Source organism: Salmo salar, chromosome 17 (genome assembly GCF_965601325.2).
Source record: "Salmo salar chromosome 17, fSalSal1, whole genome shotgun sequence".
Classification (NCBI taxonomy): Eukaryota; Metazoa; Chordata; class Actinopteri; order Salmoniformes; family Salmonidae; genus Salmo; species Salmo salar.
In genome coordinates this window covers 77,029,119-77,053,343 of record NC_138307.1, presented here as the reverse complement: position 1 = coordinate 77,053,343, position 24,225 = coordinate 77,029,119, and the positions used below count along the sequence as shown (strand labels likewise).

Below are 24,225 nucleotides of genomic sequence, written 5' to 3'. Positions count from 1 at the left end.
ATCTGATCTCAGCTGGGCCCAATCTCCGATGCAGCCAGATGTTCATTGAGGCGAGACATCCATGGGGCTGTCTGGTTAGCTAAACATGTGTTACTAACAGACTTGCTAAACCTGTGTCAATTCTCTCAACGCTTTCTCTCCAGACTCCACTCTTTGGGCTCAAGTGGATCACATTCTAAACGTTACGGATCCTGGCATGCGTTTGTAAATCATTAGTTAACGTTATATACTTTTGTAATCTGTCAAGCGATACAATAATTAGCTAGCTAGCTGGATGATTTAGTGTTTTCAAACAATGCTCAAATCCGCTAGCTCACGTTTAGCATTGATGACTCAAAATAGCTGGCTGGTGAAATGCAATCAAATGAAAATAATGCACGTCTCGTTTCTTACCTCGTTGACTCCGGTTGCTGCAGACCGGTGATTTTATGAATATTAGGACGTTATCTATATGATAGTCTTCGATTCACAGTTTGGCTGATTTTGAAGTGATCTCTTTTCCCTTTCTCTCCCTGACCTCCAATCCGTTTACTGTATAAATACATCCAGCTTGTCTAGCATCTAGCCGACGTGGACGGTATATGTGCGCAACTTAGTTTATGGCCAACCGTGTATCTATCAGTCAAGCATCATTCTCAGCTTCTGTTACACATCATGGACGACACGCTTTGCCCATTGAAACGCACAATACGTTGATTTTACTTAGATAACAACAATAAAGATAAACATGTGAGTGTATACAGTGTCATTTCCTATAGTGCCTCATTATTTGACATGATGAGACTTTCCTGAGCCTCCTCTTGTGGTGAGTTATAGTTACCTGGTTCCCAGTCTTTTTAGCTAATATTCCACCTGTAGAACAAACACCATGTCATTTATTTGATTTATTTAACCTTTCTTTTATCAGGGAGTCATACCAAGACCAAGGTCTCTTTTACAGATGAGCTTTGAATTACATACATTACAAAAAATACACACCTCAAAATATAAATACAAAATGCAAGCAGAAAGAAAAACATGGTCATAAAAAACCGACACATGAATCAGTAATGAGGTCATGTACCGAAGAACCTCCAAAGGAGAGGAATGTTGGCTACAACGACTGGCAACCAGTCTAAGTTATAGTTACTACCACACAAAAACAAAAGGTTGAACAACTTCATAGAGCTTTACTGACCTCTAGTGGTGTTATAGCTGAAATGTCGGTATTTGTACTTTTGTATTTATGTATTTATTATGCCAAGGCAGAAGCTACTCTTCCTGGGGTCCAACAAAATTAAGGCAATTATACATTTTAAAAACATTAGAATACATTCATAACAGATATCACAACATAATAAGTTTGTGCTTTCAGGCCTCTACTCTACTACCACATAAATATAACACAAAATCCATGTGTACGTGTGTGTATAGCGTGTATCAAATCAAATTGTATTTCTCACATGCACCGAATACAACAGGTATTCACATGCACCGAATACAACAGGTATTCACATGCACCGAATACAACCTTACAGTGAAATGCTTACTTGCAAGCCCTTAACCAACAATGCAGTTTTAAGAAATTCCCTAAAAAAGTAAGAGATAAGAATAACAAATAATTAAAAAGCAGCAGTGGTGGTGGTGGTGGTGGGGGGGGCAATGCAAATAGTCTGGGTAGCCATTTGATTAGCTGGTCAGGAGTCTTATGGCTTGGGTGTAGAAGCTGATTAGAAGCCTCTTGGACCGAGACTTGGTGCTCCGGTACCGCTTGCTGTGCGGTAGCAGAGAGAACGGTCTATGGTTAGGGTGGCTGGAGTCTGACAATTTTTAGGGCCTTCCTGGTATAGAGGTCCTGAATGGCAGGAAGCTTGGCCCCGGTGATGTACTGGAACATTCGCACTACCCTCTGTAGCGCCATGTGGTCGGAGGCCGAGCAGTTGCCGTACCAGGCAGTGATGCAACCAGTCAGGATGCTCTCGATGGTACAGCTGTAGAACCTTTTGAGGATCTGAGGACCAATGCCAAATCTTTTTAGTTTCCTGAGGGGGAATAGGTTTTGTCGTGCCCTCTTCACGACTGTCTTGGTGTGCTTGGACCATGTTAGTTTGTTGGTGATGTGGACGCCAAGGAACTTGAAGCTCTCAACCTGCTCCACTACAACCCCGTCGATGAGAATGGGGGGCGTGCTTGGACCTCCTTTTCCTGTAGTCCACGATCAGCTCCTTTGTCTTGCTCACATAGAGGGAGAGGTTGTTATCCTGGCACCACACTGTCAGGTCTCTGACCTCCTCCCTATAGTCTGTCTCATCATTGTTGGTGATCTGTTGTGTCGTCACTGTTGTGTCGTCAGCAAACTTAATGATGGTGTTGGAGTTGTGTTTGGCCATGCAGTCATGGGTGAGCAGGGAGTACAGGAGGGGACTAAGTACACACCCCTGAGGGGCCCCAGTGTTGAGGATCAGCGTGGAGGATGTGTTGTTACCTACCCTTACCACCTGGGGGCGGCCAGTCAGGAAGTCCAGGATCCAGTTGCAGAGGGAGGTGTTTAGTTCCAGGGTCCTTAGCTTAGTGATGAGCTTTGAGGGGACTATAGTGTTGAACGCTGAGCTGTAGTCAATGAATAGCATTCTCACATAGGTGTTCCTTTTGTCCAGGTGGGAAAGGGCAGTGTGGAGCGCAATAGAGATTGCATCATCTGCGTATGTTATTGCGTGTTTGTATGCATGTGTCTATGTTTGTGTTGCTTCACAGTACCTGCTGTTCTATAAGGAAATACATTTTTTATCTAATTTTACTTCTGGCATGAGTTACTTGAAGTGGAATAGAGTTCCATGTAGTCATGGTTCAATGTAGTACTGTGTGCCTCCCATAGTCTGTTCTGGACTTGGGGACTGTGAAAAGACCTCTGGTGGCATGTCCAAGTTATGTGCCAGTAGTTCAAACAGACAGCTCGGCGCATTCAACATGTCAATACCTCTCACAAATACAAGCACACATTCTGAAACTAACCGCAGATCTGCGTTAAGTGTTGCTGTCATTTATTTATAAATCTGCTGGGGATTATTTTTAGGAACTTTACGGTAAAGGCCCTGTATCCTTAAATACATGATATTATGATTGACATTACATTGGTCCAATAGTTGGAAAGATAATTTATCAATAACCAATAGGTATTTATGTTGGGCGGGATCTTACCTTGCGTGCACGTAAAGAAAATAAATCAGAAATCAGGCGTTCTAACTAGCTAATATTTACGAACGGTCATGTAGCTAAAATTGATGATGGATTATCGAAAATTATTTAACGGTGGATACGGAGACAGAAACTCTGATCATCACTAAACACAACATCAGGTAGGTTGCTGCAACGCGTTGTGGTGTTTGCTAGAATAATTCACGTTAGCTATTTTATCAAACGCCAGTTAACTTTAGCGAGCTAGCTAGCGATTCTGAAAATGTAAATGTCTTTATCTGTCTTGCAAATAATGTTAGCTTATTAGCTAAACATTTCTATAAAAAAAAAGTGTCAAGCTAGTTGGTTAGTTTGCTATGACATAAGTAACGTTAGGTGCAACTGGCTGCAGCTGTGTTAAAAATAACGTTCCAGTTGTGACGGCTATCTAAGGCCTCGCAGAAGAACTTGTCATTAGTGACATTCTAAATGTATGGGTCTGACTAGATCTAGACAGCTAGCTAACTCGTGTGTGCCGTTTGAATGCACAATAAAGGTGCATCATGGCTGTATTCTCTGACCCTTTCTTCTCAGGGGCCAGCAACCTCTATTTCCACTGTAGGAGTCCTACCAGTGTCCCTGTGGGGCCACCATAGCAGAGACACAATGTCTCTCGCTCAGAGAGTCCTCCTCACCTGGATCTTCACCCTGGCCTTCCTCATCATGCTCGTCCTCAAACTAGATGGCAAAGTCCACTGGAACTGGTTCCTCACCTTTCTACCCGTATGGATCTTCGACGGCATCCTCCTCCTCATGTTGCTAGTCAAGATGGTCGCCAGGTGTAAAGCGGGCCATGACCCTCGTAACGGCTCCCAGGACCTGAAGAAGAAGGCCTGGTACCTGGCGTCCATGCTGCTGAAGCTGGGCTTCTGTCTGACGCTGTGCGCCCGGCTGGAGAAGCTTACCCATATCAAGCTCACCTTTGTGTGTATTCCTCTATGGTGCATGTTGCTGGGAGCCATGGTGGAGCTGGGGTATAACATCTTCCCCGAGAGGAGAGAGGCATGAGAGATGGATTGAGGAGGCTCTTCAGAGAAGGCTGGAAGGAACACACACAAACCTACTTCTTTAGTGTGGTTATTTTAGCTGTTTGCAAAATCAAACTCTCCTTCATTTGTTGTTATGACATGAAGTGTTGTCCAAGCTTTGCTCTCGTGCCAACAGTATTGCTTATCAGAGAACAGATAAGAGACTGTGCCTTCAGGTTATAAGACTGATGTAAATGGTACAGATCATGTAGATGTCAGATAAACTAATACAATCTAGCAAAACCATGTCACATTGCTAGCTAAGGATTTCCAGACATTTTCCTTGACGTCAGCATCTTTTGTGCAGTGTTGTAGACTCTTTCATACTTTGTGGGACGACGAAAAATGATTGTCGTAGTGTTTGGAAGACGGGGCTCTTTCTATGTAAAGCCATTCAGTGTTTTGTGCCATTCAGTTTAAATGTAATCTACCTGTAGTGTTACTGTCTCCTTTTTAATGTTCACCTTTTGAATAGCTCATTTTGACATCAGTCTGCATATGTTATTTATTATTTTCCTTTAAGTATTGTGTGAATAAATGGATGTCACTATTGTTCCAAACTAAAACATGCTCTGATTTTGTTTATGGTGCCTTATGAGCTGTTGACTCCAGCATCAGAATAGATGAGCAGGCAAGTCTCCATGTACTACCATCCGTAGTGGATAGATGGCAGTAGCAGCATGGTAGACTGTTGGCCTACTTGTGTTCAGTGCAATAATCAAGGGCAGTTCTAATACTGGGCTGTTTGAAATGAAAAGTACAAGATTTATATAACCCCGAATTAAAGAGAAAAGAGTTAGATTGAAGAGAGGACAGAAGGTAAATAGACAACCTGTAGTTGAGAACACAGCCTCAATGAACTTCCACAGACTGAACAGCCTCATTCCATGTACTCTCAGTTCAGTAAATGTGTACTACAAACAGAAAATGTCTCTCAACCATGATGCATTTGGGGGGATTTTTGTTTTTACTCCCTAAAACAATCCCTCACTCTGAAATGAGACTGACTGAAAATGTTCTCCATGCCTGTCCTTTTCATTTCTTTCTTTTATAGGACACATTTGTCCTGACATTCACACACACACACACACAGAGCATGCATAAACACCTTCCTCTCACACACAGAGCATGCATAAACACCTTCCTCTCACACACAGAGCATGCATAAACACCTTCCTCTCTCACACACAGAGCATGCATAAACACCTTCCTCTCACACACACAGAGCATGCATAAACACCTTCCTCTCTCACACACAGAGCATGCATAAACACCTTCCTCTCTCACACACAGAGCATGCATAAACACCTTCCTCTCTCACACACAGAGCATGCATAAACACCTTCCTCTCTCACACACAGAGCATGCATAAACACCTTCCTCTCTCACACACAGAGCATGCATAAACACCTTCCTCTCTCACACAGAGCATGCATAAACACCTTCCTCTCTCACACACAGAGCATGCATAAACACCTTCCTCTCTCACACACAGAGCATGCATAAACACCTTCCTCTCTCACACAGAGCATGCATAAACACCTTCCTCTCACACACAGAGCATGCATAAACACCTTCCTCTCACACACAGAGCATGCATAAACACCCTCACACACACACAGAGCATGCATAAACACCTTCCTCTCTCACACACAGAGCATGCATAAACACCTTCCTCTCACACACACAGAGCATGCATAAACACCTTCCTCTCACACACATAGAGCATGCATAAACACCTTCCTCTCACACACACACACACAGAGCATGCATAAACACCCTCACACACACACAGAGCATGCATACACATCTTCCTCTCACACACACAGAGCATGCATAAACACCTTCTCACACAGAGCATGCATAAACATCTTCCTCTCGGGTCTGTGTGTCAGGGCTACATCCCAACCCCTCTCCCCAGGTCCTTCTGTATGCCATAGGGCTCTGGTCAACAGTAGTGCACTATAGAGAACAGGGTGCCGTTTGGGATGCACCCTGTGACTGGACCAAGAGTTTGAGACTCGCCCATCGCACTAATCTGATTATCATCTGAGACGTAGAGGCCAGGGCAGTCTGTCATAGCTTCTAGTGAGGTCTCTGTTGGACTTATTCTGGTCAGTTAGATCAGCAGTTCTCCTGTGTTCATTTCCCAGCGCGCCACGGCTATAATCTCACATACCACAACTGCTGAGCTCATCGCCGCTGAGTGCAGTGTGTGGGCGGCTTGCATAACACAGACAGAAGTAGCAGAGGCCAGAAAGGTAATCATGCTCCAGTGGATCCATGCTGCTGAAATGTGCTTCTGCAGATCACACACACTGTACTGTCTCCATGACGACTTGTGCAGAAATAAATAGCCTGTTTCAGATGAGTGGCAAGTTGAATCCCAAATATACACACGCTTCTTGACTGAGCCCAACACGTTAAACTGTTAAATCTAAAATGGCTGGTCTTACCAGTTGTAAGCTAAAAGGCCATGATATCAGATCCACTGGAGCCCCATGATCAAACACAACATCGACCTTTATTTTAAGGATCCAACCCTTTTTTTCTTCTTCCAATTTTCACCTAAAATGACAAACCCAAATCTAACGGCCTGTAGCTCAGGACCTGAAGCAAGGATATACCCATTCTTGGTACCATTTGAAAGGAAACACTGAAGTTTGTGGAAATGTGAAATTAATGTAGGAGAATAGAACACATATCTGGTAAAAGATAATACAAATAAAAAAAACATTTGTTTTACATTTTTTCTTTGTTCCATCTTTGAAAGGCCATCATATTGCAATTTAAAATGTGGCCACTAGATGGCAGCAGTGTGTGCAAAGTTTCAGATTGATCCAGTGAAGCGTTGCAATACTGGACAATATTTTGTATCAAGTCTGCCCAAATGTGCCGAATTGGTCAATTGATACATTTAAGAGGTCCATCTGGTGTCCACTGTAGCCCCATGATCAAACATCACTCATAACGTTAACCTTTATTAAGAGGTCCATCTGGTGTCCACTGTAGCCCCATGATCAAACATCACTCATAACGTTAACCTTTATTAAGAGGTCCATCTGGTGTCCACTGTAGCCCCATGATCAAACAACACTCATAACGTTAACCTTTATTAAGAGGTCCATCTGGTGTCCACTGTAGCCCCATGATCAAACATCACTCATAACGTTAACCTTTATTAAGAGGTCCATCTGGTGTCCACTGTAGCCCCATGATCAAACAACACTCATAACGTTAACCTTTATTAAGAGGTCCATCTGGTGTCCACTGTAGCCCCATGATCAAACATCACTCATAACGTTAACCTTTATTAAGAGGTCCATCTGGTGTCCACTGTAGCCCCATGATCAAACATCACTCATAACGTTAACCTTTATTAAGAGGTCCATCTTTATGTAGAAATCACACTACAAGTTTTTCTCCTTACAAAAAGTTATTTACACTACAGTGCTGACAATTAAAATCGAACAAAAATTATGAAAACTAAAAGCTTCCTTGATATAAATAAGCCTCTGAGGGGGAACAAAAAAAGCCTGGAGTAATCCTTTAAAATAATGTCTCTCATCATCTTACAAAAAATAGATATATGTTAATGTCAGCTGTAATAATAATCCATCTAGAACCTACAACTAAAATATATTATTTAAGGACCTGTTTGTTTGTCAGACCTGCAGAGTACCAGTGCTTCTGGCCCTAAGTGCTTTGACAGTTCACAGATATTAGCCTGTCCCAGATCAGTTTATGCGTTCTTGCCAAGCCAACTCCTACTGTACGGTCAACAATGAGACAAGACAATACAAACTGATCTGGGACCAGGCTACACAGTTATGGACAGGCACTGAGGAATGTTACATTTGCAATGTATTCATTCGGTAACAGAACAGAGCAAAGTGTGCATCCTAAAGGGTACCCTATTTCCTATATAGTGCACTACTTTTGAACAGATCTCTCCTATGGGCCCTGGTCACAAAGTAGATCCCTATGTAGGGAATAGGGCGCCATTTAGGATGCAGAGCAACAGAGCTTTACGTGTTCCTTAGAATACATCCCACACCGTGTTGATATCATGGTTTTACTTCTGTCTTCTCCTTCCTTTAGATGGGATTAAAACAGAACCCAAGAGAGCCATTTAAAAACACTATGTACAACGATCAGTAGAAACAGTCTTTCTGCTGCTGCTCATGCAGGTGGTGTTTAAAGGAGAGGGAGGAGTGGTGCGGGGGGGTGACTGGGGCCTTTGGGTAAAGAGAAGTGTCTTTGTCCTTGGGTTTGTCCGGCCGGGGTTTGTCCGGTCTGGGCTGGGGTTGGGGTCGGAACTGGGGTGTAGGGATCCTGCTCTCTGTGTGGCTGGAGGCCAGGCTTGAAGAAGATAGAAGGGGTGCAGGGGAGGGCGTCAAAAAGGGGGTAGGGGTGTGGGTAAGGGTAGGGATAGGGGTGTGGGTAAGGGTAGGGGTGTGGGTAAGGGTAGGGGTAGGGGTGTGGGTAAGGGTAGGGATAGGGGTGTGGGTAAGGGTAGGGATAGGGGTGTGGGTAAGGGTAGGGATAGGGGTGTGGGTAAGGGTAGGGGTGTGGGTAAGGGTAGGGATAGGGGTGTGGGTAAGGGTAGGGGTGTGGGTAAGGGTAGGGATAGGGGTGTGGGTAAGGGTAGGGGTAGGGGTGTGGGTAAGGGTAGGGGTGTGGCAGGGTTTGTGTGAGAGAGAGTGACTGGGGGTACGAGTGGAAGCCGGGCTGGGTTTGAAGGAGGGAGAGTGTGTAGAAGTGGGGCTAGATTTGGGAGAGGGGGTACGTGAGGATGACGGACTGGGTTTGGGAGAGGATGAGGGGGTGGAGGTGGGGGAGGGTTTGAGTGAGGAAGACAAGGAAGAGTGTGTGGTAGTGGTTTGATGTGATTCTGAGTGATGATAGTGGTGGTAGTAGTGGGGATGATGGTGATGTGATTTGGGCTTGGTGTCCTGGAAAGACGATTTGTAGGGAGTTAGGGGGGTGATGGGAGCTGGTAGGGGGGTGATGGGAGCTGGTAGGGGGGTGATGGGAGCTGGTAGGGGGGTGATGGGAGCTGGTAGGGGGGTGATGGGAGCTGGTAGGGGGGTGATGGGTGAGGTGACAGAGGGCTTGGGCAGCCTTATATCCGCAGGTTGAGGTTCCACTTTGACCTCTGGGTGGGCAGTGTGTCTGTCTTTGAGGGGTTTGGGGTCTGTGAGAGGAGCTGTGGTCCCTCCCATCAAGGCATCCCCAAACTCCTCCTGTTTGACTCGTAGCGTCGACACGTCCACCTTCCTCTCCTCCTCGGCCGGAGGCTCTTGGTGGTATTGTTTTAAGCGGATGTGCCATGCCAGGCTGCAGACAGCAGAGACAGTCTTGAACTGATGAACCACACTACGAGGGATGTAGTAGATGTCGTTGTCGTACAGCTGGATACGGGCGTAGCGGATCCCCTCGCGTCTCAGCTGGTTCAGCTTAGCATCGTCCACCCACTGCACACACTAATGGAGAGAGAGAGTTAGACAGTGTACTAACCATAGACACTGGGGATTTTTCTCAATGTGTATCTGTTCCCATATCTGAGCTGTTCCCATATTGTTCTAAGCCAGGGGAGTAGTTCAATCACTAGTGCTGAAGGATCCAGCTCTGGGTTGAACATTTGTAAAGCAAACGCAGATGGATGCTGTGAAATCACCTCAGCTGCTCCTAACTCTAAAACAAAACTGCAGCTTAAGAGACGCTAATGGAGGACAGGCCCTGAGCCCTCCTGGAGGGTCTCTTTAATGGAGGACAGGCCCTGAGCCCTCCTGGAGGGTCTCTTTAATGGAGGACAGGCCCTGAGCCCTCCTGGAGGGTCTCTTTAATGGAGGACAGGCCCTGAGCCCTCCTGGAGGGTCTCTTTAAAACCTGTTTGGGATAGGGGGCAGTATTTTCACGGCCGGATAAAAAAACGTACCCGATTTAATCTGGTTACTACTCCTGCCCAGAAACTAGAATATGCATATAATTAGTAGATTTGGATAGAAAACACTCTAAAGTTTCTAAAACTGTTTGAATGGTGTCTGTGAGTATAACAGAACTCATATGGCAGGCCAAAACCTGAGAAGATTCCATACAGGAAGTGCACTGTCTGACAACTTGTTCTCCTTCTAGGGCATCTCTATCAAAAATACAGCATCTCTGCTGTAACGTGACATTTTCTAAGGCTTCCATTGGCTCTCAGAAGGCGCCAGAAAGTGGAATGACGTCTCTGCTGTCTCTGGGCGAAAAACAGCAGGAGTTTTCGTGAGTGGTCAGGCAGGGAACAATGACACTGGAGTGCGCATGTACGAGATGACTCCATGTTTTTCTTTCAGTCTATGAATGAATATAACGTCGCCCGGTCGGAATATTATCGCTATTTTACGAGAAAAATAGCATAAAAATTGATTTTAAACAGCGTTTGACATGCTTCGAAGTACGGTAATGGAATATTTAGAATTTTTTTGTCACGAAATGCGCCCGCGCGTCACCCTTTGGATAGTGACCTGAACGCACAAACAAAACGGAGCTATTTCAATATAACTATGGATTATTTCGAACCAAAACAACATTTGTTGTTGAAGTAGAAGTCCTGGGAGTGCATTCTGACGAAGAACAGGAAAGGTAATCCAATTTTTGTTATAGTAATTCTGAGTTTAGTGAGCACCAAACTTGGTGGGTGTCAAATTAGCTAGCCTGTGATGGCCGAGCTATCTACTCAGAATATTGCAAAATGTGCTTTCGCCGAAAAGCCATTTTAAAATCTGACACCGCGATTGCATATAGGAGTTCTGTATCTATAATTCTTAAAATAATTGTTATGTTTTTTGTTAACGTTTATCGTGAGTAATTTAGTAAATTCACCGGAAGTTTGTGGTGGGTATGCTAGTTCTGAACATCACATGCTAATGTAAAAAGCTGTCTTTTGATATAAATATGAACTTGATTGAACAAAACATGCATGTATTGTATAACATAATGTCCTAGGAGTATCATCTGATGAAGATCATCAAAGGTTAGTGCTGCATTTAGCTGTGGTTTAGTTTTTTGTGACTTATATGCTTGCTTTGAAAATGGCTGTGTGATTATTTTTGGCAGGGTACTCTCCTGACATAATCTAATGTTTTGCTTTCGCTGTAAAGCCTTTTTGAAATCGGACAATGTGGTTAGATTAACGAGAGTCTTGTCTTTAAAATGGTGTAAAATAGTCATATGTTTGAGAAATTAAAGTTATAGCATTTAAGGTATTTGTATTTCGCGCCACGCTCTACCATTGGATATTGGTGAGGCGTTCCGCTAGCGGAACGTCTGTCCCTAACAGGTTAATGGAGGACAGGCCCTGAGCCGTCCTGGAGAGTCGTTTTAATGGAGGACAGGCCCTGAGCCGTCCTGGAGGGTCGTTTTAATGGAGGACAGGCCCTGAGCCGTCCTGGAGGGTCGTTTTAATGGAGGACAGGCCCTGAGCCCTCCTGGAGGGTCGTTTTAATGGAGGACAGGCCCTGAGCCGTCCTGGAGGGTCGTTTTAATGGAGGACAGGCCCTGAGCCGTCCTGGAGGGTCGTTTTAATGGAGGACAGGCCCTGAGCCGTCCTGGAGGGTCGTTTTAATGGAGGACAGGCCCTGAGCCGTCCTGGAGGGTCGTTTTAATGGAGGACAGGCCCTGAGCCGTCCTGGAGGGTCGTTTTAATGGAGGACAGGCCCTGAGCCCTCCTGGAGGGTCGTTTTAATGGAGGACAGGCCCTGAGCCGTCCTGGAGGGTCGTTTTAATGGAGGACAGGCCCTGAGCCGTCCTGGAGGGTCGTTTTAATGGAGGACAGGCCCTGAGCCCTCCTGGAGGGTCGTTTTAATGGAGGACAGGCCCTGAGCCCTCCTGGAGGGTCGTTTTAATGGAGGACAGGCCCTGAGCCGTCCTGGAGGGTCGTTTTAATGGAGGACAGGCCCTGAGCCGTCCTGGAGGGTCGTTTTAATGGAGGACAGGCCCTGAGCCGTCCTGGAGGGTCGTTTTAATGGAGGACAGGCCCTGAGCCGTCCTGGAGGGTCGTTTTAATGGAGGACAGGCCCTGAGCCGTCCTGGAGGGTCGTTTTAATGGAGGACAGGCCCTGAGCCGTCCTGGAGGGTCGTTTTAATGGAGGACAGGCCCTGAGCCGTCCTGGAGGGTCGTTTTAATGGAGGACAGGCCCTGAGCCCGTCCTGGAGGGTCGTTTTAATGGAGGACAGGCCCTGAGCCGTCCTGGAGGGTCGTTTTAATGGAGGACAGGCCCTGAGCCGTCCTGGAGGGTCGTTTTAATGGAGGACAGGCCCTGAGCCGTCCTGGAGGGTCGTTTTAATGGAGGACAGGCCCTGAGCCCTCCTGGAGGGTCGTTTTAATGGAGGACAGGCCCTGAGCCGTCCTGGAGGGTCGTTTTAATGGAGGACAGGCCCTGAGCCGTCCTGGAGGGTCGTTTTAATGGAGGACAGGCCCTGAGCCGTCCTGGAGGGTCGTTTTAATGGAGGACAGGCCCTGAGCCGTCCTGGAGGGTCGTTTTAATGGAGGACAGGCCCTGAGCCGTCCTGGAGGGTCGTTTTAATGGAGGACAGGCCCTGAGCCGTCCTGGAGGGTCGTTTTAATGGAGGACAGGCCCTGAGCCGTCCTGGAGGGTCGTTTTAATGGAGGACAGGCCCTGAGCCGTCCTGGAGGGTCGTTTTAATGGAGGACAGGCCCTGAGCCGTCCTGGAGGGTCGTTTTAATGGAGGACAGGCCCTGAGCCGTCCTGGAGGGTCGTTTTAATGGAGGACAGGCCCTGAGCCGTCCTGGAGGGTCGTTTTAATGGAGGACAGGCCCTGAGCCGTCCTGGAGGGTCGTTTTAATGGAGGACAGGCCCTGAGCCGTCCTGGAGGGTCGTTTTAATGGAGGACAGGCCCTGAGCCGTCCTGGAGGGTCGTTTTAATGGAGGACAGGCCCTGAGCCGTCCTGGAGGGTCGTTTTAAAAACATCTAAGATGTAAAGTCCCCTGTTTTGGGGACCTGCATGGTTCTGGTACTGGTTACAACTGACATTTTGGCTTATGAATGGATCTGTGGACACCGTAGATGGAAATGGCTTGCATTGAGCGGTAGCCGTGATTCTCACAGACGCCTGTGTGAAGCAGGGTGTGAAATCTGACACGTCCCTCCTAACCTTTCATTCACTCTACCGACTGTCCATCAACTCCTGGCTGAACCCTACATCACAGCCACTAACACCACATATGCCTGCAATCCTTACATTGTAGCGCAGCAGAAAATAGTAGTTGTCGATTTATAGCCAGTAATCTAAAATAATTCATAGATTTGAAACAAAAAAACCTTTGTCATAGACGGACAATATTAACATGAGATGAAAGGAGAGTTCCTAGCGAGTTCAGGAAGCCAAGCTAGAGCTCTGACGTTCACATGGATGGAGGCAGAAGGTTTGATCAAGAGAGAAAACATGCTCATTTTCTCCAACACTAAAACATACAAATATGTATTTCACAGTTATAAGGAAGGTGAAATCTTAGTCATTTGATTATACTATATTTAGAAAGCATATATATATTTCAAGCCTTATTCATACAGTTTTGTTGAATAGGAAATAGGTTATATTTGTTCTGTGCACTTGAACTTGTGTCATCAAAAGTGACGACACCTCAGCAATTTATAAAAAATGTTTACCATAAAGGTGAGATTTGAACCTTTCTTGGAGTATGCAGCATTACTAGTTATTGTTTCTGGCACGGTCATGATAAATAATTACTTTTGGGGATTACGTAGATTGCATTTAGTTACATTTAACTGGTTAATAGAGGACAGGCCCCGAGCCCTCCTGGAGGATCACTTTAATAGAAGATAAGCCTTGAGCCCTCCTGGAGGATCACTTTAATAGAAGATAAGCCTTGAGCCTTCCTGGAGGATCACTTAATAGAAGATAAGCCTTGAGCCTTCCTGGAGGATCACTTTAATAGAAGATAAGCCTTGAGCCTTCCTGGAGGATCACTTTAATAGAAGATAAGCCTTGAGCCTTCCTGGAGGATCACTTAATAGAAGATAAGCCTTGAGCCTTCCTGGAGGATCACTTTAATAGAAGATAAGCCTTGAGCCTTCCTGGAGGATCACTTTAATAGAAGATAAGCCTTGAGCCTTCCTGGAGGATCACTTTAATAGAGATAAGCCTTGAGCCTTCCTGGAGGATCACTTTAATAGAAGATAAGCCTTGAGCCTTCCTGGAGGATCACTTTAATGTAGGACAAGCCTTGAGCCTTCCTGGAGGATCACTTAATGTAGGACAAGCCTTGAACCCTCCTGGAGGATCACTTTAATGTAGGACAAGCCCTGAACCCTCCTGGAGGATCACTTTAATGTAGGACAAGCCTTGAGCCTTCCTGGAGGATCACTTTAATGTAGGACAAGCCTTGAACCCTCCTGGAGGATCACTTTAATGTAGGACAAGCCTTGAACCCTCCTGGAGGATCTCTGTTGGAGACAGCACAGTGTAGTACAACATATAGCCAGAGGGTGGCAGTACAGTGCATAGGGCTGTGGATAAGGTAGCTGCTACCTTGTTTCATGCAATATCAAATCAAATGTTATGTCACATGCGCCAAATACAACAGGTGTAGACCTTAGTGAAATGCTTACTTACAAGACCTTAACCAATAATGCAGTTAATAAAAATAAGAAATAAAAGTAACTAATAATTAAAGAGCAGCAGTAAAATAACCATAGCGAGGCAATATACAGGGTGTACCGGTACAAAGTTAATCTACGGGGGCACCAGTTAGTCGGGGTATTTGAGGTAATATGTACATAAGGGTAGAGTTATTAAAGTGCATAGATAACAGAGTAGCAGCAGCGTAAAAGAAGAGGGGGTAGGGGGGCAAGCAAGTAGTCTGGGGAGCTAATTTGATTAGCTGTTCTGTAGTCTTATGGCTTGGGGGTAGAAGCTGTTTAGAAGCCTCTTGATGCTCCGGTACCGATTGCCGTGCAGTGGTAGAGAGAACAGTATGACTAGGGTGGCCGGAGTCTGACATTTTTTAGGGCTTTTCTCTGACACCGCCTGGTATAGAGGTCCTGGATGGCAGGAAGCTTGGCCCCAGTTATGTACTGGGCCATACGCACTACCCTCTGTGGTGCCTTGCGATCGGAGGCCGAGCAGTTGCCGTACCAGGCAGTGATACAACCAGTCAGGATGCTCCCGATCCTCCTTTTCCTGTAGTCCACAATCATCTCTTTAGTCTTGAGCACGTTGAGGGAGAGGTTGTTGTCCTGGCACTACATGGCCAGGTCTCTTACCTCCTCCCGATAGGCTGTCTCATGGTTGTTGGTGGTCAGGCCTACCACTGTTGTGTCATCAGCAAACTTAATGATGGTGTTGGAGTCGTGCCTGACCCGTGCAATCATGAGTGAACAGGGAGTACAGGAGGGGACTGAGCACGCATCCCTGAGGGGCTCCGGTGTTGAGGATCAGCATGACGGATGTGTTGTTACCTACCCTTAACACCTTGGGGCGGTCTGTCAGGAAGTCCAGGATCCAGTTGCAGACGGAGGTGTTTAGTCCCAGGGTCCTTAGCTTAGTGATGAGCTTTGAGGGCACTATGGTGTTGAACGCAGAATGAATAGCATTCTCACATAGGTGTTCCTTTTGTCCAGGTGGGTAAGGGCAGTGTGGAGTGCAATAGAGATTGCATCATCTGTGGATCTGTTGGGGCGGTATGCAAATTGGAGTGGGTCTAGGGTTTCTGATGAGTGCTACGGATCGGTAGTCATTTTGGCAGGTTACCTTAGTGTTCTTGGGCACAGGGACTATGGTGGTCTGCTTGAAACATGTTGGTATTAGACTCAGCCAGGGAGAGGTTGAAAATGTCAGTGAAGACACTTGACAGTTGGTCAGCGCATGCTCGGAGTACACGTCCTGGTAATCCGTCTGTCCCTGCGGCCTTGTGAATGTTGATCTGTTTAAAGGTCTTACTCACATCGGCTGCGGAAAGTGTGATCACACAGTCGTCCGGAACAGCTGATGCTCTTATGCATGTTTCAGTATTACTTGCCTCAAAGCGAGTATAGAAGTAATTTAGCTCGTCTGGTAGGCTCGTGTCACTGGGCAGCTCTCGGCTGTGCTTCCTTTTGTAGTCTGTAATAGTTTGCAAGCCCTGCCTCATCCAACGAGAGTCGGAGCTGGTGTTGTACAATTCAATCTTAGTCCTGTATTGAAGCTTTGCCTGTTTGATGGTTCGTCAGAGGGCATAGCGGGATTTCTTATAAGGTTCCGGGTTAGAGTCTTCTGGTTGGGGTATGTGCGTACAGTCACTGTAGGGATGACATCATCGATGCACTTATTAATGAAACCAGTGACTGATGTGGTGTCCTCAATGCCATCGGAAGAATCCCGGAACATATTCCAGTCTGTGCTAGCAATACAGTCCTGTAGCTTAGCATCTGCTTCATCTAACCACTTTTGTATTGACCGAGTCACTGGGGCTTCCTGCTTTAGTTTTTGCTTGTAAGCAGGAATCAGGAGGATAGAATTATGGTCAGATTTGCCAAAAGGAGGGCGAGGGAGAACTTTGTATGCATCTCTGTGTGTGGAGTAAAGGTGGTCTAGAGTTTTTTTTTCTCTAGTTGCACATTTAACATGCTGATAGAAATTTGGTTAAACGGATTTAAGTTTTCCTTCATTAAAGTCCCCGGCTACTAGGAGTGCCGCCTCTGGATGAGCGTTTTGCTGTTTGCTTATGGCGGTATACAGCTCATTGAGTGCGGTCTTCGTGCCAGCATCGGTCTGTGGTGGTATGTAGACAGCTACGAAAAATACAGATAAAACTCTCGAGGTAGATAGTGTGGTCTACAGCTTATCATGAGATACTCTACTTCAGGCAAGCAAAACCTCAAGACTTCCTTAGATATTGTGCCCCAGCTATTGTTTACAAATATACATTGTCTTACCAGAGGCTGTTGTTCTATCCTGCTGATACAGTGTATAACCCACCAGCTGTATGTTATTCATGTCGTCGTTCAGCCACAACTCAGTGAAACATAAGATATTACAGTTTTTAATGTCCCGGTGGTAGGATATACGTGCTTTTAGATCATCCAATTTATTATCCAGCGATTGTATGTTGGCCAGTAGTACGGATGGCGGATGGCAAAGGCGGATCCTCACAAGGCATCTCCACTAGAGGCCGGCCGATTAATCGGAATGGCCGATTAATTGGGGCCGATTTCAAGTTTTCATAACAATCGGTAATCTGCATTTTTGGGCACCGATTATGGCCGATTACATTGGACTCCATGAGGAGACTGCGTGGCAGGCTGACTATCTGTTACGTGAGTGCAGCAAGGAGCCAAGGTAAGTTGCTAGCTAGCATTAAACTTATCTTTATAAAAAACAATCAATCTTAAAATAATCACTAGTTAACTACACATGGTTGATGATATTACTAGTTTATCTAGCTTGTCCTGCGTTGCATATAATCAATACGGTGCCTGTTAATTTATCATCGAATTACAGCCCACTTCGCCAAACGGGTGATGATTTAACAAGCGCATTTGCAAAAAAAAGCACTGTCGTTGCACCAATGTGTACCTAACCATAAACATCAACACACAAGTATATACACTGCTCAAAAAAATAAAGGGAACACTAAGATAACACATCCTAGATCTGAATGAATGAAATAATCTTATTAAATACTTTTTTCTTTACATAGTTGAATGTGCTGACAACAAAAATCACACAAAAATAATCAATGGAAATCCAATTTATCAACCCATGGAGGTCTGGATTTGGAGTCACACTCAAAATTAAAGTGGAAAACCACACTACAGGCTGATCCAACTTTGATGTAATGTCCTTAAAACAAGTCAAAATGAGGCTCAGTAGTGTGTGTGGCCTCCACGTGCCTGTATGACCTCCCTACAACGCCTGGGCATGCTCCTGATGAGGTGGCGGATGGTCTCCTGAGGGATCTCCTCCCAGACCTGGACTAAAGCATCCGACAACTCCTGGACAGTCTGTGGTGCAACGTGGCGTTGGTGGATGGAGCGAGACATGATGTCCCAGACGTGCTCAATTAGATTCAGGTCTGGGGAACGGGCGGGCCAGTCCATAGCATCAATGCCTTCCTCTTGCAGGAACTGCTGACACACTCCAGCCACATGAGGTTTAGCATTGTCTTGCATTAGGAGGAACCCAGGGCAAACTGCACCAGCATATGGTCTCACAAGGGGTCTGAGGATCTCATCTCGGTACCTAATGGCAGTCAGGCTACCTCTGGCGAGCACATGGAGGGCTTTGCGGCCCCCCAAAGAAATGCCACCCCACACCATGACTGACCCACCGCCAAACCGGTCATGCTGGAGGATGTTGCAGGCAGCAGAACGTTCTCCACGGCGTCTCCAGACTCTGTCACGTCTGTCACGTGCTCAGTGTGAACCTGCTTTCATCTGTGAAGAGCACAGGGCGCCAGTGGCGAATTTGCCAATCTTTGTGTTCTCTGGCAAATGCCAAACGTCCTGCACAGTGTTGGGCTGTAAGCACAACCCCCACCTGTGGACGTCGAGCCCTCATACCACCCTCATGGAGTCTGTTTCTGACCGTTTGAGCAGACACATGCACATTTGTGGCCTGCTGGAGGTCATTTTGCAGGGCTCTGGCAGTGCTCCTCCTGCTCCTCCTTGCACAAAGGCGGAGGTAGCGGTCCTGCTGCTGGGTTGTTGCCCTCCTACGGCCTCCTCCACGTCTCCTGATGTACTGGCCTGTCTCCTGGTAACGCCTCCATGCTCTGGACACTACGCTGACAGACACAGCAAACCTTCTTGCCACAGCTCGCATTGATGTGCCATCCTGGATGAGCTGCACTACCTGAGCCACTTGTGTGGGTTGTAGACTCCGTCTCATGCTACCACTAGAGTGAAAGCACCGCCAGCATTCAAAAGTGACCAAAACATCAGCCAGGAAACATAGGAACTGAGAAGTGGTCTGTGGTTACCACCTGCAGAACCACTCCTTTATTGGGGGTGTCTTGCTAATTGCCTATAATTTCCACCTGTTATCTATTCCATTTGCACAACAGCATGTGAAATTTATTGTCAATCAGTGTTGCTTCCTAAGTGGACAGTTTGATTTCACAGAAGTGTGATTGACTTGGAGTTACATTGTGTTGTTTAAGTGTTCCCTTTATTTTTTTGAGCAGTATATATACACACACACGTGTGTGTGTGTGTGTGTGTGTGTGTGTGTGTGTGTGTGTGTGCGTATATATATAAAAAAAGAATAAACTATATATTTTATTTAAAAAAAAAATCGGCCGATTAATCGGTATCGTTTTTTTGGGGCCTCCAATAATCGGTATCGGTGTTGAAAAATCATAATCGGTCGACCTCTAATCTCCACCAGGCATCTTCACAAGTCATCCGACTCATTAAATAAATATTCTTTATCCAATTCGAAGTGAGTAATCGCTTTTGTTTTCCAGAAGCTCTTTTCAGTCAGAAAAAATGCGGGAAAAAAACAAACAAAATAGCACGGTTGGTTAAGAGCCCATGAAACAGCAGCCATTGTCTCCGCCGCCATTTTAACTAATAGAAACAAGGTAGAAGACAGGTGCAGCTCACCTGGGACAGAGGCGGTTCGTGCAGGTCCAGTTGTAACCTCTGGACTACATTAGGGAAGTCTCCAGCATGGAAACAGATCACGTCTTTGGTAACGCGAGGGGGCTCCGCACTACAGAGACAGAGAGTAGGGAGATTATAACCATTTATTTCCAATCAGATTATGCAGCTGTCTTGTAACTGATTAGTTGGACGATCGTTGGATACCAAATACAGCCCCAATAGGCCTACAGTTTAAAGTCATTTATACCAAGCAACGCATCTAAAGATAATACATGATCATATATCCGGGAGTTACAACCACCCACCTCTCTCCACAGCGCACGGCCTTGAGCACCCCTACAGCGGCGGTGGTCTGCCTCTCAAAGCCCTGTCCGATGTGGTCAGCGTGGGCACGCGTCCGGTCATCAAACAGCATCTCACGAGGCTCGCTGGCCCGAGGTAGGTACTGCAGGTTCTTGATCTCATTGGTTGACCTGGAGGAGGAGAGGACATTGAGAGTAACAAACTTCTATAGCAGGCGGCCATAATATGACCAAAATAATCAATCAATCATCAATTACTATCCAGCATCCTGCATCCTGGAGAGCTAGTCTAGGATATCCCTGACCTTGTAGCTTAGAAAGCCTATTGGCAACTACATTCAAATATTTTGGAGGTAAGCTGTCTGGTTCTAGAGACCACTGGAGAGCTGGAAGTAAGCTGTCTGGTTCTGGAGACCACTGGAGAGCTGGAAGTAAGCTGTCTGGTTCTAGAGACCACTGGAGAGCTGGAGGTAAGCTGTCTGGTTCTAGAGACCACTGGAGAGCTGGAGGTAAGCTGTCTGGTTCTAGAGACCACTGGAGAGCTGGAAGTAAGCTGTCTGGTTCTAGAGACCACTGGAGAGCTGGAAGTAAGCTGTCTGGTTCTAGAGACCACTGGAGAGCTGGAGGTAAGCTGTCTGGTTCTAGAGACCACTGGAGAGCTGGAAGTAAGCTGTCTGGTTCTAGAGACCACTTGAGAGCTGGAAGTAAGCTGTCTGGTTCTAGAGACCACTGGAGAGCTGGAGGTAAGCTGTCTGGTTCTAGAGACCACTGGAGAGCTGGAGGTAAGCTGTCTGGTTCTAGAGACCACTGGAGAGCTGGAGGTAAGCTGTCTGGTTCTAGAGACCACTGGAGAGCTGGAGGTAAGCTGTCTGGTTCTAGAGAGCTAGGTGTACAGGGGTTTCTCCCCAGTCTAGCACAATAACACCTGATTCAACAAGTGGAATGGAATCAATGGAATGCAGTCAAACGTTGTTTCCATGTGTTGGATGTGTTTGATACCATTCCATTTATACCATTCCAGCTATTACAATGAGCCCGCCATCCTATTGCTCCTCCCACCAGCCTCCTCTGAAGCCCACACACACACTGCAGCTCTCCAGGACTAGGAATATACCGCGAGACCCTCTTGCGCGGCCCTACCGCGAGACACTCATGCTCAACTCCAGTCAGACTGAAGGGAATTGATTCAAAGTAATAAACATGAGTTTTATTGGTTCACCACAAAGTCACAGAATGGAAATACTGAACTGGGTTGACGTTGCGACACAAAGTACTCTGCCGCAGAAGCATCTGAAATGAGATTCCTAAAAAAACAGGTATTTTTCTCAACCACCAGCAATGGATTTATTTTAAAGAGGGTTAGTCAGAGAGAGGGGTAACACCGCCAGTGTAAAGACATCCTCACGTTTAACATGCATTACACTACAAACACTTGGTGCAGAGAGAACATCACGGCATGAAAGAACCAACGAGGAGATAGTGTCTACGTCACAAATCACACCCTATTCCCTATATAGTGCCCTACAGTAGTGTACTATATAGGGGTTAGTGTGCCATTTGTGATGCAGCCCGAGCGCTGTTTAGTATGCAGAAGTAGGACAGGACTTCTGCCTGCCTGGATGAAGTAATACATGTAAAGCTGAGACCCAGAGAAAAGTTTCAACAGAAGAAACAGACAGCACTCTGGGGAGGGAGGGAGGGAGGGAGGGAGGGAGGGAGGGAGGGAGGGAGGGAGGGAGGGAGAGCCCAGAATCTTTGGGCTCCTGTGTCTGAAGCGATTGGCCACGGCTATTTGGTCATACTGTTCGAGTCAGGAGAGAGAGTAGTCACTATACTACAGTATCTATCAGGACAGACAGTGAGGTACCAGTCACTATACTACAGTATCTATCAGGACAGACAGTGAGGTACCAGTCACTATACTACAGTATCTATCAGGACAGACAGTGAGGTACCAGTCACTATACTACAGTCTCTATCAGGACAGACTGAGGTACCAGTCACTATACTACAGTATCTATCAGGACAGACAGTGAGGTACCAGTCACTATACTACAGTATCTATCAGGACAGACAGTGAGGTACCAGTCACTATACTACAGTATCTATCAGGACAGACAGTGAGGTACCAGTCACTATACTACAGTATCTATCAGGACAGACAGTGAGGTACCAGTCACTATACTACAGTATCTATCAGGACAGACAGTGAGGTACCAGTCACTATACTACAGTATCTATGAGGACAGACAGCGAGGTACTAGTCACTATACTACAGTATCTATGAGGACAGACAGTGAGGTACTAGTCACTATACTACAGTATCTATGAGGACAGACAGCGAGGTACTAGTCACTATACTACAGTATCTATGAGGACAGACAGTGAGGTACTAGTCACTATACTACAGTATCTATGAGGACAGACAGCGAGGTACTAGTCACTATACTACGCTATCAATGAGGACAGGCAGTGAGGTACTAGTCACTATACTACGCTATCAATGAGGACAGACAGCGAGGTACTAGTCACTATACTACGCTATCAATGAGGACAGACAGTGAGGTACTAGTCACTATACTACGCTATCTATGAGGACAGACAGTGAGGTACTAGTCACTATACTACGCTATCTATGAGGACAGACAGTGAGGTACTAGTCACTGTACTACGCTATCAATGAGGACAGACAGTGAGGTACTAGTCACTATACTACGCTATCTATGAGGACAGACAGTGAGGTACTAGTCACTGTACTACGCTATCAATGAGGACAGACAGTGAGGTACTAGTCACTATACTACGCTATCTATGAGGACAGACAGCGAGGTACTAGTCACTATACTACACTATCTATGAGGACAGACAGTGAGGTACTAGTCACTGTACTACGCTATCAATGAGGACAGACAGTGAGGTACTAGTCACTATACTACGCTATCTATGAGGACAGACAGTGAGGTACTAGTCACTATACTACGCTATCTATGAGGACAGACAGCGAGGTACTAGTCACTATACTACACTATCTATGAGGACAGGCAAGGTGAGGGCGGAAACTGAGAAAGCAGACAGAGTGAAAACTCAGTAATTTTTTCACAGAAATCTGCTGTGGCTGTTTTGGGTCAGAAAGTGAAGTGTTATTTTTCCACTACTTGGTCAAGTGGCAATATACACTCATCTATCTTCCTGGGAACAGCCGTAAAAGAGGCCTTCTCTTCAGTCAAGGTCTCCATGTCTGTCTCCTCTGTCTTTCACAGTTCCCATGTCTGTGTACAGTATGATCATGTCTGTCTCCTCTGTCTTTCACAGTTACCATGTCTGTCTCCCCTGTCTTTCACAGTTCCCATGTCTGTCTCCCCTGTCTTTCACAGTTACCATGTCTGTCTCCTCTGTCTTTCACAGTTCCCATGTCTGTCTCCCCTGTCTTTCACAGTTCCCATGCATGTGTACAGTATGAACCATGTCTGTCTCCCCCGTCTTTCACAGTTCCCATGTCTGTGTACAGTATGATCCATAAACCATGCCTGTCTCCCCTGTCTTTCACAGTTCCCATGCATGTGTACAGTATGAACCATGCCTGTCTCCCCTGTCTTTCACAGTTCCCATGTCTGTGTACAGTATGATCCATGAACCATGTCTGTCTCCTCCGTCTTTCACAGTTCCCATGTCTGTGTACAGTATGATCCATGAACCATGCCTGTCTCCTCCGTCTTTCACAGTTCCCATGTCTGTGTACAGTATGATCCATGAACCATGTCTGTCTCCTCCGTCTTTCACAGTTCCCATGTCTGTGTACAGTATGATCCATAAACCATGTGTTACTGCGTCCTATAAAAGATCCCTGAGGATTCCCTGAGCATGAAGACTCAACAAATAAATAAATCATCCATTTTACAGGATGCCGTCATTAAGGGGGATCGGCAGGGGGGGGTTCTATGTGTGTAAAGGGGAGTATATAAGATGTATTACCTATGGGCCTCCCTTATCCTTCTGCTCCTCCAGCAGCCAAAACACAGTGTGTGTGTGTGTGTGTGTGTGTGTGTGTGTGTGTGTGAGTGTGAGTG

The 24,225-nt window shown here is 46.1% G+C and overlaps 3 protein-coding genes across 16 annotated transcripts in view; 1 reads left to right on the top strand and 2 right to left on the bottom strand.

Moving 5' to 3' along the window:
* The window catches only part of LOC106596506 (protein PHTF2), a 133,665-nt gene extending 133,095 nt beyond the window's left edge, over positions 1–570 (bottom strand). For 10 of the 14 annotated variants that reach the window (XR_014381236.1, XR_014381237.1, XR_014381234.1 and 7 more), the window contains exon 1: positions 394–569. The gene's annotated coding sequence lies outside the window, so the exon portion shown is untranslated. Of the gene's footprint in view, positions 1–393 lie in introns of all 14 variants that reach the window. The other 4 variants (XM_082964177.1, XM_082964183.1, XM_082964180.1 and 1 more) reach the window with 2 other exon arrangements.
* A 2,604-nt stretch (positions 571–3,174) lies between these two features.
* LOC106609820 (transmembrane protein 60) lies at positions 3,175–4,807 on the top strand. The gene is made up of 2 exons (XM_014208845.3): positions 3,175–3,335; positions 3,748–4,807. The coding sequence occupies exon 2, from the start codon at positions 3,820–3,822 to the stop codon at positions 4,219–4,221; it is 402 nt and encodes a 133-aa protein (XP_014064320.1). The 5' UTR covers positions 3,175–3,335; positions 3,748–3,819; the 3' UTR covers positions 4,222–4,807.
* A 2,791-nt stretch (positions 4,808–7,598) lies between these two features.
* The window catches only part of LOC106609819 (lysine-specific demethylase RSBN1L), an 89,981-nt gene continuing 73,354 nt past the window's right edge, over positions 7,599–24,225 (bottom strand). Inside the window, exons 6-8 of the mRNA XM_082964165.1 lie at positions 20,162–20,329; positions 19,857–19,965; positions 7,599–9,727 (exon numbers count right to left, since the gene is read on the bottom strand). Of these exons, the coding sequence (XP_082820291.1) occupies positions 8,396–9,727; positions 19,857–19,965; positions 20,162–20,329 (1,609 nt within the window). The 3' untranslated portion in view covers positions 7,599–8,395. The remainder of the gene's footprint in view (positions 9,728–19,856; positions 19,966–20,161; positions 20,330–24,225) is intronic.